The 18785-nt window shown below is 35.6% G+C and overlaps 1 protein-coding gene across 9 annotated transcripts in view; it reads right to left on the reverse strand.

The window, feature by feature from the left end:
• Positions 1-16972, reverse strand: part of LOC131164897 (crossover junction endonuclease MUS81) — a 34804-nt gene extending 17832 nt beyond the window's left edge. For 8 of the 9 annotated variants that reach the window (XR_009139372.1, XR_009139373.1, XR_009139374.1 and 5 more), the window contains exons 1-9: positions 16601-16972; positions 15759-15862; positions 15586-15664; positions 15296-15382; positions 15029-15154; positions 11881-12115; positions 10110-10317; positions 9865-9998; positions 9423-9571 (exon numbers count right to left, since the gene is read on the reverse strand). Coding sequence is in view for 6 of the 9 variants with exons in the window: in XM_058122430.1 (XP_057978413.1) it covers positions 9423-9571; positions 9865-9998; positions 10110-10317; positions 11881-12115; positions 15029-15154; positions 15296-15382; positions 15586-15664; positions 15759-15862; positions 16601-16794 (1316 nt within the window). In the remaining 3 variants the exon portion in view is untranslated. The remainder of the gene's footprint in view (positions 1-9422; positions 9572-9864; positions 9999-10109; positions 10318-11880; positions 12116-15028; positions 15155-15295; positions 15383-15585; positions 15665-15758; positions 15863-16600) is intronic. The other variant, XM_058122431.1, reaches the window with a different exon arrangement.
• Between the last annotated feature and the right edge of the window lie 1813 nt (positions 16973-18785).

Raw genomic sequence — 18785 nt, forward strand, 5'->3', positions numbered from 1 at the left:
AAATAGGAGGGTTCTCGAGTTTGCTCCTTTCCGATGTGGGACAAGCAAAGAGTGAAACAGAAGGCTTGCTTTGAAGCATGAGTGTTGGCTTATGGGAGGTGAGAACAATTTGTCCTACATTGGCTGAGGGAAGAAGGGCAAACCCTTCCACCCCTTTTATATATATATCCAACCTACAACCAGGCCTTGCTCTGTGAACAAAGCCTCTAGTGGCTGGGCCCAGGCTGGATTTTTTGTAATTTCCCCCTGCTAAAGTCTTTTAAATTGGGCTTGGATTGAAGGAATTCTGTGTTGGGCCTTCTTTATACTATGATGTGCTCTCCACTAGGCCTTGCTTAATAAAAATTTTGAATTCTGCCCTCCTACTTGGGATTTTCTAAAATTAAAATTTTTGTAGTACTTAAAAACCAATATATAACCGAACCAAACCAATAGTAGTCGGTTTCCAGTTTTTTAAAACCATCAGTTTTTGGTGCAGTGTCGGTTCGTAAAATAAAAAATTGATAATTTTGTTTCCATTATCAGTTTTAGGCAAAACTGAACCGAATAACTAAGTACACCCCTACCCAACATATCAGTCTCACTTAGCAAGTCCACGGTATATTTTCACTGAGATAGATTCAACCCTTTGTTACACCATGAAATCTTAATACCAAGAAAGTAACGTAGAGTACCCAAGTCCTAGATTTGAAATTTTTCTTGAAGCCACTACTTGACATCTGCAATGCCACTTTGGTCACTGCCAGTGATGATGATGTCATCAACATAAACTACTAGAAGCACTAGAGCTGTCTTGTTTTGGTGACAAACACCGAATGATCAGAGTAGCACTGAATGAAACCACATGCACTGAATGCCTCATATAATTTGCTAAGCCAGGCTCAAGGAGATTGCTGAAGACCATAAATGGCCTTATGCAACTTACAAACCTTACCATCCTCCCCCTAAGCAACATACCCAGGAGGTTGCTCCATGTATACCTCTTCCTATAGATCTCCATACAAGAAGGCATTCTTCACATCCAATTGGTATAAGGGCCAATCAAAATTAACTACCAATGAGAACAATGCACGAACAGAATTGAGTCTAGCAACAGTAGAGAAGGTTTCAAAATAAAAAATACCATATGTTTGAGTGTACCCTTTGGCAACCAACCGAGCATTAAGCAGTTCAATAGAGCCATCAGGAAGATATTTGACAATATACGCCCAACAAAACCTAACCAACTCCTTACTAGGAGGAAGATCCACCAAATCCCATGTCCCCCCAGTGGTCAAGGCATCCATTTCTACATCCATTGCATGCTTCCACCCAGGGTTAGCAAGTGCTTCAGCATGTGAAAAAGGGATAGAGACAGAGACCATTGACAAGGGAAAAAATGCCTAGGACTAGAAAGGTGTTGAAGTGAAACAAAATGAGCAAAAGAATAAGCAATTGATGATTGTTGAGTATGTTTGAGTACTTTTCTATTGAGCAATCAGCAAATCCAAATCACATTAGGATGAATCTCCAAAACTAGAGGTTGAAACAATGGAGGGCAGAAAAGGCGGCTGCATAGTGGTAGCGATGTCTGTGCTTGTTTTTCGTAGTTCATAAACCCTCAATTGTTTTGGGTCAACAACTAATGGATCTCGAAAAGGATCAAGATTTTTCTCTAGAGGGATAAGGGAAGGGATCAGAGAATCAACTGACAAGGAGGAGCTAGAAATCATTAATAGACTCAAAATATATTCATCCAATGAGGACCCAACACTAGAGAAATAAGGTGTCCCCTCAAAAAAAGGTAACACTACAGTAACATATTTGGTGCAAGTGCAGAGATCATAACATCTAATCCTTTCTGAATTCTTGAGTAGCCAACAAAGAACATGGATGTTTTTGGATACACAATAAAGAAGGGAATATGTCCCCCTAGAACATTGGAAGGCATCCTATTAAGTAAAACACAAGCTGTAAGAAGAGCACCAATCCAAAGGATTTAAAAACATGCATATGAAGGGTAGAGACTGTGCTAAGCCAAGTAAATGTCTATTTTTCCGTTCAGCTCCTCCATTTTGCTAAGTGGTATGTACACATGATGCTTGATGAATAATTCCTTTGGCCAAACAAAAAGTCTAAAGCTCATTTTGAACAAATTAAAGTGCATTATCAGATCAAAAAGTTTGAATACTAATGCCAAAGTAGGTTTTTATTTCCACATAGAATTGAGTAAGGCTTAGTTTCGCCCCCCCCCCCCCCTGTAGCTCTTCAGAAGGACCTTTTAAAAAGGAGTTGATGGAAAGGAGTTTATTGATGTTATTTTAAAAATATTTGGCCCCCTATGAAAAAGGAGTTGTTAGAAAGAAAATAACAAGCTTTGAGCGTTTGGTAAAAATGTTGTAAGGTGCCTAAAAGTATTTAAAAAGACTAAAATGGATATGTACTTTAATGCTTTGATAGTTTTGTAATATTTGAAAAAAATTAAAGAACAAAAATGGAATAAAATATTTTGTTGGAGAAAAAGGTAGCTTTTAGCTTTTTAAAGTTTTAAATCTGTAACTTCAAAAAACTCCCCAAAAAAGCCAAAAAGCTAGTTTATAAAAGCTGAAAAAGTTAATTGCCAAACACATTAGAATGAGTTTTTGCTTTTAAAAAGGAGAAGTTATGGCAAAAGAAAGGGACACCAAACTCATCCTAATACATTAAGAAATTCAGACTTTTTAACAGATAGATCCTGAACATACAAAAAAAGTCATCCACGAAGACACAAAAATATTGATGACCAGTCAAATTCTTGACTCTCCATGGACCCCAAATATATGAATGAATAAGAGAAAACAATGATTTACTATGAGACTCAACTCTAGATGGAAAATATGTCCTAGAATGTTTTCCTAGTTGACACGCAAAACACTCAAAACGAAAAAAAAAAAAAACATGAACATAGGAAAAATTTGTCACAATTTTGAAGTGATGGATGACCCAAATGAGCATGCCTCGATCCAGAGAAATGCCATGGGTAGAGATTGAAGAAGCTGCATGACAAGAACTAAATCTACCCCCAACACCATCAAAATAGTACAGACCATCCTTCTCAAGCCCTCCACCAATTCTCTTCTTGTCTAGAGATCCGGAATAACATAATGGGAAGGAAAGGTCACAGAGCAATTATATGATTTAGTTAATTGACTAACTAACAACAGGTTCAAGGGAAATTTAGGCACATATAACACAGAAGACAGAGGAATAGAAGGAAATGAAAAAAAAAAAAAATACAAACACAACCATAGCCTGGTGTAATCGAATCATCAACAAGAGTAACCTTGGAGTATAAAGTAGAGGGTTTCATGAACTGAAATAAATTAGAACTACCTATATAGGAGGAGGCGCCAAGTCAATAACCTATGGTGAGCAGGATGAAGAGGCACAAAGCCCAGTTGTACCTGAATGGGCCATAGTAGCACTAGCCCTTGGCAATACACCTATTGGCCCAAGTAGGTTCCCAGTGGAGATCCAAATATCAATCAATGGTATGCTTGTCCTTGCCACAATGTGTCCAAATGCAAGAATTGCCTCAACGAACTCATTGTCCCGATACACTACTTTGACACGACTGCTGCCCAAACCTTGTCCTCATTCTCTAACACTTCCCTAACCACAGTTAAATGTACTGCTAACCATGGGTGAACTGTCTCCTGAAGAAGCCTGAGAAGAAGACTCAGCCATTTTTGGTGATCCTTTGGATTCCAGCATATGCTTCATTCATGGATGGAATGGATTCATGACAAGAATCTAATCATGGATAGATTAAAGCTTTGGACGCAGCCCAGCTAAAAACTTGGCAGCCAAGAACTCTGCCTGTTACATCTTAATCATCTCAATGTCGGAACTAATTGGTTGATAAATGTTGAGTTCTTCCCACATACCCTTTAGAGTGCTATAATACACTAACGGCTCACTTGCTTCGGCAAAATAGCTATTCATTGGAATATGACGGAATATAGTATAAATTTCAAAAATCAAGGAAATAGTTATTTCTCATATATCCCTAATTATTTCATTCAACATGTAATAAGAAAGGAATGGACATCAAGATGATGAAATTTGCGAATAGTTATTCCTTATCTATTCCTTATTATGGACTCATAAAATGTTTCACATTGTTTTTGCTTTATAGTAACATAATTTCTTGCATAACTAATTATAACTAACCTACAAAAACTAATCTATTCCTGGGAATAGACACTCAGTAAACCAAACGTAACCTAATAGGTTTACCTTCTTGGTCATATTTGAAACACTTCGCATATAGATCAAAAACACAAGTTTGATTTTTGACTTGAGAGAAGCTTTCATGGACATCATCCCATACAGCCATCGCTGCTCTACGAAACATCACATTCCAGCAATTCATAGCTCCATGCTATTCCACAACCACACAAGCAATATGTCGTTCTCTTTCATCCAATCTTCAGAATTCTTAGTGTTTGGAGACAGAGGAGAATGCAACAAATATTTGGTCTTTCCTTTCGCGTTAATATACACACATACTGCCAGAGACCATAGCAGGTAGTTGAAGGACCCAACCAATTTGATGGCTGTGATCTGTATCTTAATAGTATCATTTGAAGCTCTCTCCGTAAAGGCCATCAAAAACAACCACTAATATGCTACAAAAAGTGCACACTAGTACTGGAATGAACAACATAGCAACAATGAGAAATCAGGCAGCGGACAAAAGCACAGAGCAGAATCTCAGAACTTCAAAGGATTGCTCTAACCACAGAACAAAATTTGCAACATCCTATAAGGAGTTACTTTACCATGCAGAAGTGGGCAGCCCATAACAAGAAGCACATGCACTCAATAAACAACCTGGCAGCACAGCAGCTACAGGTATGATGGCTGGCAGCAACTAGAACTGAGTGCTGGCAAAAGCAGGAAATAAAATCTCTGAACACCAATTAAAAAAACACCAGAAACTGATACAAGATTGCAGCAATCAATCACGAACACACAGCATCACCATGCTACAACCAAACAGCAAGCAGCAGCACAGCAACAGCAGACACCAGAAAGCAGAGTTTCAAACAGCAACAGCAGATACCAGAAACAGAGCGTAATTTCACATCAGTAAATCACCATGAACACACACACACCATCCTGCCAAGGATGCTGCACAGCGAAACCAAGATGAAAGTGACCTTAAACGACTCTCAAACCAACCAGAAAATCATATTTGAGAACTGACTTTCGGAAGACCAGGAAAAAAAAAAAGGAAAATCAGAGTGTCAAGGAAAAAAAAATCAGAAAAATAAGATTTTGAGGAGATTAATGCTCTGATACCATGTTGTAAAGTTAGAGTTGGAGGCGAGAAGAAGAAAAGAAGAGAAGAAAACAAAAGAAAAGAAGAAAGAAAGACAAAGGAGGAGAAGGCAGTTTCCTGGAGTGACATTCAGCTCCAGGTCTGCCCTTTCTATATATTAAGAATAAAAAAATTGAAGGGCAAAAATACCCCTACTTACACCACATAATTACTAAAATAGCCTATTTCTTCTAACAGATTCAATTCAGAACCAAAAAACATAGTTTTAAGACTAGCAGTCCAAAAGATTTTTTAGAGAATCCTCAAGATTGGATATAGCACCTCCAATAATCATAGAACTAAGTACTTTCTCGAGAGATTTGGCGAGATCATATTTAAATTTGCAACGCCAAATTATTCTAGAGGCCAAAACCACAAATGTCCTTCTCACTATTCCATGCTTACTATCATGATCCCACATCAAGCATATCTTGACTAAATAAGGATGATTTAGGTTTCAAAGGCAACTTCTATAGGACAAAACCATAAGGCGGTCAAGGTAGACAATATTTCACCAAAGTTGGGCCAAGACTCTTATGTTTGGTATCAAAGCTACTATGGGGATAATCTCATGTGGGTGGATCCTACTCAAAGGTCAGAGGTATAAGTCCCAAGCAAAGGTGTTGACCACTCTGATCAGGGGTGTAACTTGTAAGAGATCAGATGGGGAGGCCTGTCACAACTCTACATCAGACATGTACTAAGGAGATCCTGGACATATAAGGATGGTTTAGATTTCCACCAACCATGAGGCCCAGTATACCAAAGCTACCTCACTGCAGCCAAGCCAAGACCCCACCTAGCCCTTCCCCTTCCTCCAAGGGTTCTTATCTAACAAGTGAATAAGCAACTTGGCTAATGGAATATGTTGGAGCCATAATAAAGCAAGTCTTCATAGGGCTACCATCCCTGCTTATGGACCCAAACCTAGATGATCAATTATGTATCCATGATCGGAATGAAGCTTGGGTGAAACCAAGGTGGAGCCAGAATGGCTCTGATGTTGAAAAATCAGCATATCAGTTGTTAGGGTTAAAAGCCACTAAAACACCGAAATAACTGGTTCTCCCAGAAACAGTTGGCAACAGATCTACAATGGGAAATGAACTGTTTGTGCAAAAGACTGAAGCAGTACCAATCCAAAAAAAAAACACTGATATTTGTTAGACATGACCTTAAAATATAGCTACAACAAAATGCTAATAACCTAGCAACCCACAAACTGGACTGAAGACTGAGGTTTCCAAAGCATGGTATGTTTTTGAATGTTTTTGTTTCAAAAACATAATATAGATCCAAATTTTTACTATGACTTCTGTAACGGTAAAAGGGAGTATTATAATTTTCTTTATAGTCAGAACAACTCTGTTTTGCCTAAAGAAAATATCTCTAAAATGTAAAAATACCTCAACATCCTCACTTGAATAGATAAAGGTCATTAAACATTCTTTTCATCTATGTATCTACATATGCATGCTCTTGCGTACACATGTGATACCGCAATATTGTTACCATTCCACAAGCCAGAACATTCTGCATTCTAGGAACATTGCCTGATCAGCCAATAAGACAGGTGGAGAATTAGCTTCATTGTTCATAGGGAAAGAGACTCATTAAATAGACAAAGCCCCTAAATGACAAGACAGTGATAAAGGAGGTCCAACTCTAGGGGTCTAAAGATAGAAGGTTTTCCTAGAAGCAACTGGTGCATAATAGCTCGCGAATTGAGCATCGCCAAACAAAAATGGGGCTACGTGAAAGTCTTTGGAGTCCCGCATGAGTAACAAATGAAAGAACCAAGTGATTTATATACATGGCTTGGACCACTGCAGAATAGCTTAAGCTTTTGGGCTGTATAGTGCAACTCCAATTCGTACTTGACCCAAATTTGCACTGGATATTTTTTCTAGGTTTTCCCCCAAGGTACAGTGCATTGTTTCTCAGTTTATGAACTAGAGGCTTATAAAAAATTTGATGTGGCATCAGAGCAAGTTTATTAAAACCACGTGCCAGGCCCATCAGACGGTTTGATTCAGGTCCAGATGTGACAAGGGAGTTCGCAAACATGTTTACTGAATAGTTTAATATTTTAAAAAGAAATACACGTGTGTGTCAGAATATGAACTATTCAACAAGAAGATGTATTAAATAGGATTATGTATGAGTCGACAAAATATAGCCTCTGGTCAAGATAGATTATATAATCAATATAATGCCACATTCGGCATCAAAATGCACCAAGAATATTAATCTACTGCAAAACCAGATCAAGAGCCTATATAATAATTAATGAGTTAAGTTGACAAGCAATATAAGAGGAATGAGGAATATTTCTATGATAAAAAAAAATGACTTTGCATGTCAATTTACTACCAAAAAAAATATCAATGTTTTTCATATGCCTGCAGGCCTGATTCCAGAATCACACATTCGAATGTAGCATGGAATCATGAATGCATTATTTTGTTTAATAATTTTTTTTTGGATAGAAGGGAGAGAGAGAGAGAGAGATTTTACTGAAGAGAGGATAGAGCACAAAAAAAATGATTGTCCAATACATATATTTATCAAGAAAAACATATTCATGAAAGATAAATCATTCTTTCTTCAACTTTCACGACCAACTGCTTCCAACATATTTTAAAATTTCTATATAGACATTTTAAATTTTTCACTAATTTATATATGCAAATAATTTCATATGGATAATTAAGGTAACAAACTTCCCCAATACACATCCTAATTTCTCCAATCATGGAACAACACATGGTTTTCCTTCTAGTTTGTCAACAAGAGTGATTCAACTCATTTGCAATATATTAGAAAACAACTTTAAATATCTATTAAATTTGGGGGGGGGGGGGGGACAAAAAAACAACAAATGACAAGTGACAAAATAAAACTAATAAAATTGAACTGGAAACAACCTTTGATAGCCATATCAATCATTTCATCCTAAAGTACCCAATTCCCACACTCAAAGTGCATTTGGCCGGGGAGAAGTGGAGAGAAGAGAAAGGAATCAAATAGGAGTGAGGAAAAGAGAAGAGAAACTCATTTCTTTCCTGTATGTTTTCTTCAAACAATAGAGAAACTGGAAGAAATCTACTTTTTCTTGGTTGAAATAACTAATGATAAAGAGGAAAAAAAAAACAATATCTAGCCATTTTACAATACTACCTATATAAAAAGAAGCCCAGAATAACAAAGCAATGATAGTATACGACATCTTGGTCCACAAGGCTCCAAGCTGTTTCCTTTGGCACCCACGACCGACACACGACCGGCCGGTCACATTATATGCAAATTAAACTCCATGATCACAATATTTTTATTGACCATATTCTTTTAGAAATAATCAAACCATACAAAAAATAAATAAATAACATAGATAAGATTTGTGATTTTTGGAAATTTTTATTGTGTTAAGAGGCATAATTGTCTTTTTGCAAAGTTATGGATTGGTTTTTTCTTCTCTCTCCAGTTTCCCCAAGTTGGTAAAGGAAAAGAGTGGGCTTTTTTCTCCCTATTTTCTCACATCTCCCCCACATTAACCAAACACAATAATTGGAGAGAAACTATTTCTTTTCTTTTCTCTTCTCTCCACTTGTCCCCCAACCCAACTGACCCTGAGATACAGAACATGGAGATTCATACATGATATTTCAAATAATAGAAAATTTTAGAAATATTGGCAAGCCCAACACCTAGACACCCACCAAAGATAAGATCGCATAAAATTATAATCAACTCTGATATTAGAAACAAAACATGACCAATTTCCTTGAGGTAGGACCACATGCTAATGCCATTAGTAATAAATGCATTAGCCCTCAGCATTCTTCTAAAATCCAATATCATTTTTAACTGTAAGATAAAGTTAAACACTATTCATTTCATTTTAATTAAAATTTAATTATTTGAGAAAATCAAAAAATCCAATTCAAGGATGGCATATGTCCTTGACCTGATTCCACCCATCCACACACCCACCCCTCCCCACCAAAAATAATAATAATAATAATAATAATTGCAGAAGTGGTATTGTTGTGTAAGCTAATAACTAGAATGTACTAACCCTTGCGTAGCAAATTGCTCCCGATTATCCAATATTAACATTACTTCATATACATCCTCAAATTTTTCTCCAAACCTCAATGGTGGCAATGATAAAACATTTATATTAGCTTCCAAACAATCCATGGTAGACTTCTGAACATGATGCTCCTAGAACAGAAAGCAGAGAAAAAGTCATTTCATTGCATAACATCTCAAAATTTGAAAGGGAAGAACATGAAAATCAGTTATCAACCCTCTAAAAGTACATTACTTTGGTACGAGTGGCTGCAAATCTAAGTTGAAAATCAGGATTCAACAACTAAACATTGCCTTGTTTACCCATTTGGTAAAAATTAACAACCATATAATTTACAACATTTTACTTTTCATGACATTTGAGAATGCATGACAGCGGCCAAGATCGCAAAATACAAAAGGTAGCACCAGCTAAATACACATACCGAGGATGAGCATGATCTTAAGGTAAGAGGGTTCTTTGCAGAATCAGCAGCATATAAAGATTTCGGCAAGTGGGGTACGCCGCCATAACCAGAGTTCGAATGACTGCTCTCATTTATAATAGCAACTACCTGACCTGGACATAAAAAAAATGCTTTATTAAAACATATTTTCAAAAATATTTAATGCTAAAACTGGATTGCTAATTTGCTATATACAACCACTAGCAATTCAAGTAGCATAATACCATCTGCAGATGTGGAAGCAAATGGTGTTGGAATATGATCCGCTCCTTTAGTTCTTAGAGACGCTGACTCTGATCCATAAACTTGATCCTCTCGGAGATGACATAAAACAGCCAGCCAGAGAGAGGACACATCCTTGTTCCGGGAAGTTTCTGAAACTTCAGCAAAAGCACGTAGAATTTGTTCTTTGGAGTACCCCATTCGTGTAAGCTATAAAAATATACAGTAAGACAATAAAATTATCTTGAGGAAAAAAAAGAAGTTAAAGTAAAAGGCTACTTGTGAAACAGGTACACACAGAATAAAATCTTGAGCTTTCAAAATCTTGATATCCATATAATATTATTTTTAAAAGAAAATAACACTAAAAGAAACTAGGTAGAAGTTTGTCTCTTTGACTAACAGAAAATGGAAAAGTTCAGAGAGAAATAATAGAAATGAGGTAGAAGTTTGTCTCTTTGACTACCAGAAAATGGAATTACGTCCACATTATGCTATGTAAAACTATATTATATCATCAAATATTTTGCATCCACATGTTTGTGTGAAACAGAGAGAGTTAAAAGAAGTTACATGACAATTCAATTTTTTTTTTAAAATGACAACTTCACTTCAAACCTTATAGAAAGTTGCATAACAATGTAACCATCATAATAACTGCAATTTCTGACAATAAGTCTGAAAATCCAATGGAATGCCATTCAAACACACAATCACGTCAGTAAATACATTTTTCATATGATTTAGACTGGTTGTCTAGCTTTGCAACAAAAGAACTCATTTATCCTAACATCCACACCAAACATACTGGAAATAGAAAACAGGATCAGCTTAGACAACATAAAAGCATTTCTGCATCCTCCCTCAAGATATAATAGAAAATTTCTCACAATTTATAAATCATAGAAGGCGCTAGAGTTGGCATGAAAATCAGCAGCCAACAAGTTCTGACATGATACATCTGAGGTCCTTTCACAAGATAAGTTTCTGATTCATTCAATGAAAAAACTATACTTCACATTCATAACTTCAAATGATGTGCAAAGAACAAACTAGAAAGAGATTCATAAAATGTAGACCAGCACTTGCAGTTATCCCGTGTTGAATCAATTTTTCTTCTGTTATTTCCATCAGGCTTAAAGTACAACACCAATTGCAATTTTCTATACCACATTAACCACACTAGGTCTGGAGGCAGAATGATCAAGAAAGACAGAAAAGAGCTAGCAATCTGATTTTCTGGAAATATTTGAGATCAAGCAAACACAAAACAAAAAGATGGGAGAGGGAGAGAGCGTGAATACAGAAGATGCAATAATATGAAGGAAGAAAGCAATATTGTTTAACCTTGCAGACAACTGAGTGCTATGATCCTTACCCTTGTTTCAAGGCATAAATGTTGAAAACCCTAAAAATCACTGATGATTTGTAAGAAAAACATAGTTATCTTTAATACCTCACTCGTGACTAAATCATGGTTGTTGTTTTAACAAAATATATTCAAAGAGATGTAATGAACATAAGATACATACATACATACATACATACATACATACATACATATATATATATATATATATGTATATATATATATATATATAAAGAAGAAGCAGGCATTTATAAAAACGGCCTAGCAAAAAAAAAAGATTACATGTTAATAACATTCTCCCAAGGCTTTTAAATGAGGTAACAAAATTTTCTCTCCTCTAAACAATTAACCTAGTCATATTAGGTATCTAGGAACATATTTAAGAGAGCCAACCAATGGGGTACCCTCTCAAGAGATTCAGGTGGAACTGTAATTAACTTCTCCCGTCTCATCAAATCAATAGATGTAAATGTCGCTTCTTTTGCCAAATCAGCATCAGTGAACTCCAAACCCGATACAATGTTGACATCTTCATTTACGAAGCCCCGCACTGAAGCTAAAGTTTCTGTAGAATCAACCAGACCAGACCTCAAAAGACACTCACGTGCTGCTTTCTGTCCTTCTTCAGTTAGCATGTACCTGCAACACAACAAATAACAAATATTCAGGCATGGGCCAATGGGCTTGACTCACAACTATGAAAGTAAAAGATTCCCAAACAATCAAAACTATAGTCCAAAAAGCAACACTGTCAACTTCCTGATTCAAGTTTGGCAGAGCTTCTTCCACACGTAGATGCAGGGGCAGCATCAAAGTTCTGCACACATACTTAAAAAACTAATTAACTAAGCACATTTGGGTTTCAAACCCAATAAACCATTCACCCTATTCTTTGACATAAGCCTCCTAATTGGGTCGAAATGATCCATACCAATAGCCGCTTCTCGTCCTACATCACATGTTTTATCATAATTTGCGGTCAGGCCACAAAGGATTCATCATATAGACACTATTTCAAATAATTAACCAAAATCAAATTTCCTTATGAATTTTCCTCTGCTTCCCTACTACTACTACTAAAACTAATAATGATGATGAAGATGATGATGATGATAACATAAAGCTTATTACAGATGTATTATTATATACACACACACACACTTGGGCACACATAATGGATATGCACATTTGTGTTCATGCATATATGTGCATCATTCATGTGCGTACATGCATGAGCATTGTAGAATACCTGTGCACATGTGCATGCATGTATACATGAGCACATCCACATGCACACATGCACGCATATAGAAACATTTATGCAAACAAATTATGCCAAGAGTGCATGTGTACAGGTATGTGCATCACTCATGCACATGCATATGTGTGCATATATGCATGTGTATAAAGCATGTTTAATATTGCATGTGTGCCTGTTTACGCAAGCATGCACACAAGTGCATAAATATTATTTAAATTTTAACAATATAATCTAAATTTGCATAATTAACTTTTAAAAAGATCTCCAAAAATATTCAGAGGTGGAGGTATTCTTTAAAACACTAGGGGGTGTATGGGTATTTTAAAAAAAAAAAAGTTCCCCGCTTAAAGGGATGTATTAAGGTGCTCTCACAAACACAGAAGATGCCATGTCATTTTCTGAATCTGAAATCTCAGCAGCAGATTTTATCATATGCATCTGTTATATACAAGAAAATTTATTAAGGAAAAACAGGAAGCAGTTAAAAAGCAACAGAGAAGAAAGCCCTACCAGCACAAAGAATAAAATGAAAATAAAAATAAGATAAAACATGCTTGTTAATAAATCCCCTTTAAATACCAAGCATCATAATTGACAGAGCTCTGTAACTTATTCAATTCCCTCTGTCAATTCCTTTATTCCTTTTCTTGGTCTTAATCATCACCTGGACTTCTAATCCTAATTTCCTGGTCAGCTGATCCCGAGTAAATTTCAGGCTCACCAGATAATTCTATCTTCGCACTGTTCCACATTTTAGTCTTATCAATGCAGGGAATAGGCAGCAAGCCATCACCTAATTTATCATTTTCTCGATCCCTATCATCCTTCTCCTTTGCAGCTTCTCTATGAAACTTGGGACTATTCACTGATTTAAGCTCATCTTCACTAACTCCTCTCCCTTAGTCCCAAGTTTCTGCAACCTCAAAAAGTCGAACAACCTTTAAATCATCTGTTTGGGTTTCAGAAACATGGAAACCCCTTCACAGTAAAAAGAATATTTTTCATCATAACAAAGCTGTGATCAAATATCCTATAAAAAGCATTCCTCAAATTCTAAAAATAAAAATAAAAATAAAAAATAAAAATAACCAATAGATTGGTTTCAGAGACATGGGAAACCCCTTCACATAAAAAATAATATTTTTCATCATAACAAAGCTGTGATTGAATATCCTATAACAATAAGCATTCCTCTAATTCTAAAAATACAACCATCTCTCCTGGATCGAATTGCTCTTGACCAGGAAGAATTTCTACTAGGCCCCTTTTCTCTTATTCCATACTCCGCTTCTTTCAAAGAGACTTTCTCCGCTTTATGTATGTATAAAACAATTAAACAAATATATGCTTAACTATAACAACAAAATAACACAATTACAAACATGATATTTTCTCAAGCAATCATCAACATTGTTGGAAATCAATACATCATAAATTACCAAATATTTATCAGTACAACAAAGTGAATTACAATATTACATATCACAAAGTCCCTTAACTCAACATTCCAATCAAGCAATTGCACAAACTTGAAATGAAACATAGAGATACCTATGCTAATGGAATGAATATCATAGTCATATTTGGGGAAAACTTCAACAAATTCACCCATCACTGGGAGTAAATTATCATGTACCGAAAATGTAACTTTTGCCATTCAAAATAAAAACTATTAATAGTATATAGGTTTCTAAGTCTTTTAAGGTAAATTCCTAACTATTATAGTGTCTGTTGGGACTGCTTCCCCATGGGCAATATAACAATTATCAAAGTGGACGTACAACTGCATAATGGTAGCATGGCAGCATTCAGCAATTACATTGGCTATAGTAATAGTAGAGGTGTTGATTGACATCACAGACATGCTGGAAGCCCTGAAATAGATACGAAAGACAACACCTAAAATGTAGTACATTGGTAATTGTAATAATGCAAAAGCAACAGGAATGTGCCTAGGTATTGGTAGTGGTAATGGTGAAGGCGGTACTACTGGTGGTGTTGAAGTCAACTCTCAACAGTGCTAGTGGTAAAAGGGCACAGCATATCATAGTCCAACCTATAGAGCTTAGCCAAGAATTATAGGTTAGATTTAAGATATTAGAACATTTTATCATGCCACTCAAAAAAATAAAGCTCTGATACAGTCTTAGCAAAAATAAATAAGTAAATAAATAAATATCTCAAATTGCTGGCAATAGACATGAGACTGAAAAAGATGTGTAGAAAAAACCCAATCAAAAAATAATTATAAATAAAAACAAGTGTAGGGCTACTACAAATGACCAACATACTTTGCTGGGCAACTTGATTTCGCCACTAGACCCTTAGTTATCAATGTCTTCATGCAGCTCCATCCACTATACCAATCCCTTGGAGAACTTCCGAATTGCCCTTGTTTACCTTTTCCCTTTTCTGGCCTATGAGCGAAAAACAACACTTTTAAAACCGCATCTCATAATGGACCACCATTTTGAAGAAAATTTGAAAGAAAAAAAAAAATAGCCTGTCAAAAAAAGAGAATTACAAGAGAAGTCTACAAAAACAATGAATTGACATACACAATCGGAGCCCGAGAAAGCCCACTTGCTTCAGCTGAATCAATTAGCTCCTGTTTATGCATAAATTCATTCCCATTTTCTGTTCCCCTATTTTGTAAAAAAAACAAATATGTAATAAATGTGTAAAATAAAAACAAAAAATAAACTTCTCCTTCATAATTCTCAGCGTTCTCACCCTTTTCTAGAATAAGTATATCTTTTCTAAGTAAATCTTTCAAATTTTGATGAAAGAAATAATTAAAAAAAAAACCACATAAGGGATTAAAGCACTGGGAATATACTTAAAATACCTGTAAAGGGTAATTAATAAGGCATAGGCTACAGAATTCTTTTGTGGTACATAGCGTTTGGTTCCTTTCATTTTCTTTCCTAAAAACATAAAAAACGGAATTGAATATTTTATTCCCTAAATAAAAAGGTCAAGAAATAAGCAATGTACAGGCCCAATTAAAACCATGAGTACCCTTCTTTGTCAAGTCTTCATGTTCAGAAACTCCTGCTTCAGAAGCACCTGAATTGGTTTCAAAAAATCCTTGCATCAGCTTCAGAATCCACTTTCCCACGCCTCTGCCATAAACATACAGGAAATATGTCCAACCAAAAAAAAGAAGTCGTAAAACACTTGCCAAGAGAAAAAGCTTCGTTGTGAAGAGAAGGAAATAAAAAATTATTTTTGTCACAAGCAAAGGAAATTGTTAATACACCAAAGAGGTTCAAGCAGAAACACAAGGAGATGTTATCCACAAAATAACAAAGAGCTGCCCACTATAGCCAAAAAAATACCATAGAGTTTTGATGCCCTTTTCCTCTTCGGAATTAAAAGAACTACAAACTAGCCAAAAAAAAAAAACAGAATTTTCATATCATTTGCAATACGTTCACTGTTATTTGTTAAAACATTTTCGGGTTCCTCAATTGAGGAATGCTAAAAGTTATATTCGAGGATTTGCTCAGTTCAGTATGAACTCAGTCCAGGACACAGTTGATTTTTTTCTTGCGAAGCAAACCTAAGGCCCTGGGCTGGGGATTGGGTGGAACTCACTTGAGGGTTTTGATTTGGGTATGATCACATTGGAATATGCTGTGCACAAAGAAAAACGAAGGAATTGAACGAGCAGAAATTTTCCCATCTTATACAAGGGGGTTCCTGTGTCGAGTAATAGTAAATTCACTATCTTTTTATTCCTGAGTTTCCTCAATTGAATATCGAAACATCATACAACGAATGTCCAGTTCAGTTTCCACTCATTTCTTTTCCAGGAAACCGTTATTTTTTTCAGGAAAACAAACAAGGGGCGAACTTACTTGATTTGGGAGAAGTCTTTGAGGGTTCTGATCGGGGCTTTGAAACTGCACACACCGGAATAAGCTTTGGACAATGTCGTGTCGATGTTGTCGGTGATCCCTTTGGGCGTCTCAGCCAATTCTTGCCTCTTCTGCCACATGTAAGCCGCGAGCCCTTCGTTATCGGGGCACGCGACTGCCCTCTGTTGCTGCATCGCAGGCAGTTGATCGAATTCTAGGATTTTCGGGAGAGATGACTGCGTTAGGGTTTTGGAAATGGCCGCGCCGAGCAGGGTTTTGACGGGCGAGTTGCGGAAGAGAAGGGAAGAGCAGAACCGCGCGCGCGATATGCCTCCGGCGAGTGGATTTGAAATGTGAGCAGTGAGCCCACACCGCCTGCCAACTTTATACGAGAACTGATAAAGGAAAACTATGGGGAAAAAAAAAGGTTAAAATAAAATAAAAAAACTTTCTAATGACACATTTGTATTTGGACCTACATAATTGACAAATAAATTCTTTGGCGGGTCAAATATTAATATCACATATATTACAATTAGCCGTTCCTAATTCGATGTGGAGACCACGATCTCTTTTTAAGCATTTTTGGAAGGAAAAAACATCCGATGCTTCTAAAGATTAGAAAAAATATGTCAATGTCCTCTTAACTTTTTTATACTTTCAAAATTTGATGATAAATTAACAAAAGAGATATAAGTGTCTAAGAAAATAATTTTTAATATAGGTTTTATGAGATTTTTAAAGTTTCACAATACCTCAATTTGCATATTTTTGTCAAATATCCTTAGAGATTCGTGAAAAATTTTAAGAAAAATTAAATAGTAATGATGTATAAAATCAAAATTCTAATTATTTATTTGAAATATATATATATATATTATTTTCTTTTTTAACTTTCTTTCATAATGAAATATGAAAAAAGTGAATTAAACATCTACATTGTATTGCTAAAATAGCGAACTTGAAACTATTTTTTTCCTTCCTATTTGGATTTGCCTAGTATTTTGGATTTTCAAATGGAAAATATGTGTGTGGTAGCATTCTTTTAGCTTAATTAAGATTGAAACTGTATATTATTGTTGTAGGATATGTTGGGGTTAGATCCTATCACATGATATGTAAGTTGATTACTATTAGTGAGATTTAGTTGATTAAGATGACTATAAAAGAGAATGCAATACACATCTTGAAGATAATTGTCAATAAGGACAAAACTATTACATTACTTGAAGTTACTCCATTATCTATGCTTTGCAGCCAGTTTTAGGCAAAGTAGAAGACTAAGAGCTCGATAAGGTAAAAAGGTTAAGGGAGGAGTAAGAGGAGAAATTTTCTATAGAGATGTGTAGTTTTTTGACACTTCTTAGACTTTGTGGATCAAAATGAATGCAAATATCTTCAATGAATATATAAATTATGTACATTTTTTTTTTTGTGTAGAGTTACTTTTGAGACTTATTTTTGGGCTCATTCTTTGGGGTTATTTCACAAAATGTTATTATCAAATCTTTTAAGGGATTGAAAAGAGGTACTAATGTAATTTTTTTTTATTTTTTTATTTTTTTGCATTATTTTTGCCTTAGGAGAACTCCTTGTTCTCCTTTCTTGTTCATAATGATTTTTTTTTTCTATAAAAAAATATAAAAGAAGGGCTATCCATTAAATCCACTTAAATCTTGTCATAGTAGGACGATTTGTGCCTTTTTCTTGTGTATTCACTCCTATCACAGGGTTAAAGCCTAAAGGTAGTTTTATTGACAATATAATCAAGAGTCCACACAAAATTTGTCAATGTATATAGATACATTTACAACCCCGTTACCAATTTGTTTACTCTTATTTTCTTTTGTCTTTCTTTCAATTTGTTGTGTGCATTTTATGTTGGGCCTATAATGAACAAATGGCCCCATGCGGAGAAAACTTCTAGGGCCTTGTGGTGGTTGACCCAACCCCTTTTTTTTGCCCTAAGTGCATCACTTGTAGCAAAATAAAAAGAGTATTGGCAGCTGCAACATATGCACAAAATTCAGAAAGAAAATAAAGAAGAAGAGAGAAGCAAGGCAAGGGTTTTTAACTCAAGGGGAAGTGTTGCAATCTTGAGGTGATTCAAATCACTTTTTCAGCTACAAGAGAGGTCATTCTTGCTTCCTAAGAGTTGGGTTCTCTTCATTACAGGTGGATTTGT

This window comes from Malania oleifera, chromosome 9, assembly GCF_029873635.1.
Source record: "Malania oleifera isolate guangnan ecotype guangnan chromosome 9, ASM2987363v1, whole genome shotgun sequence".
Lineage (NCBI taxonomy): Eukaryota > Viridiplantae > Streptophyta > Magnoliopsida > Santalales > Ximeniaceae > Malania > Malania oleifera.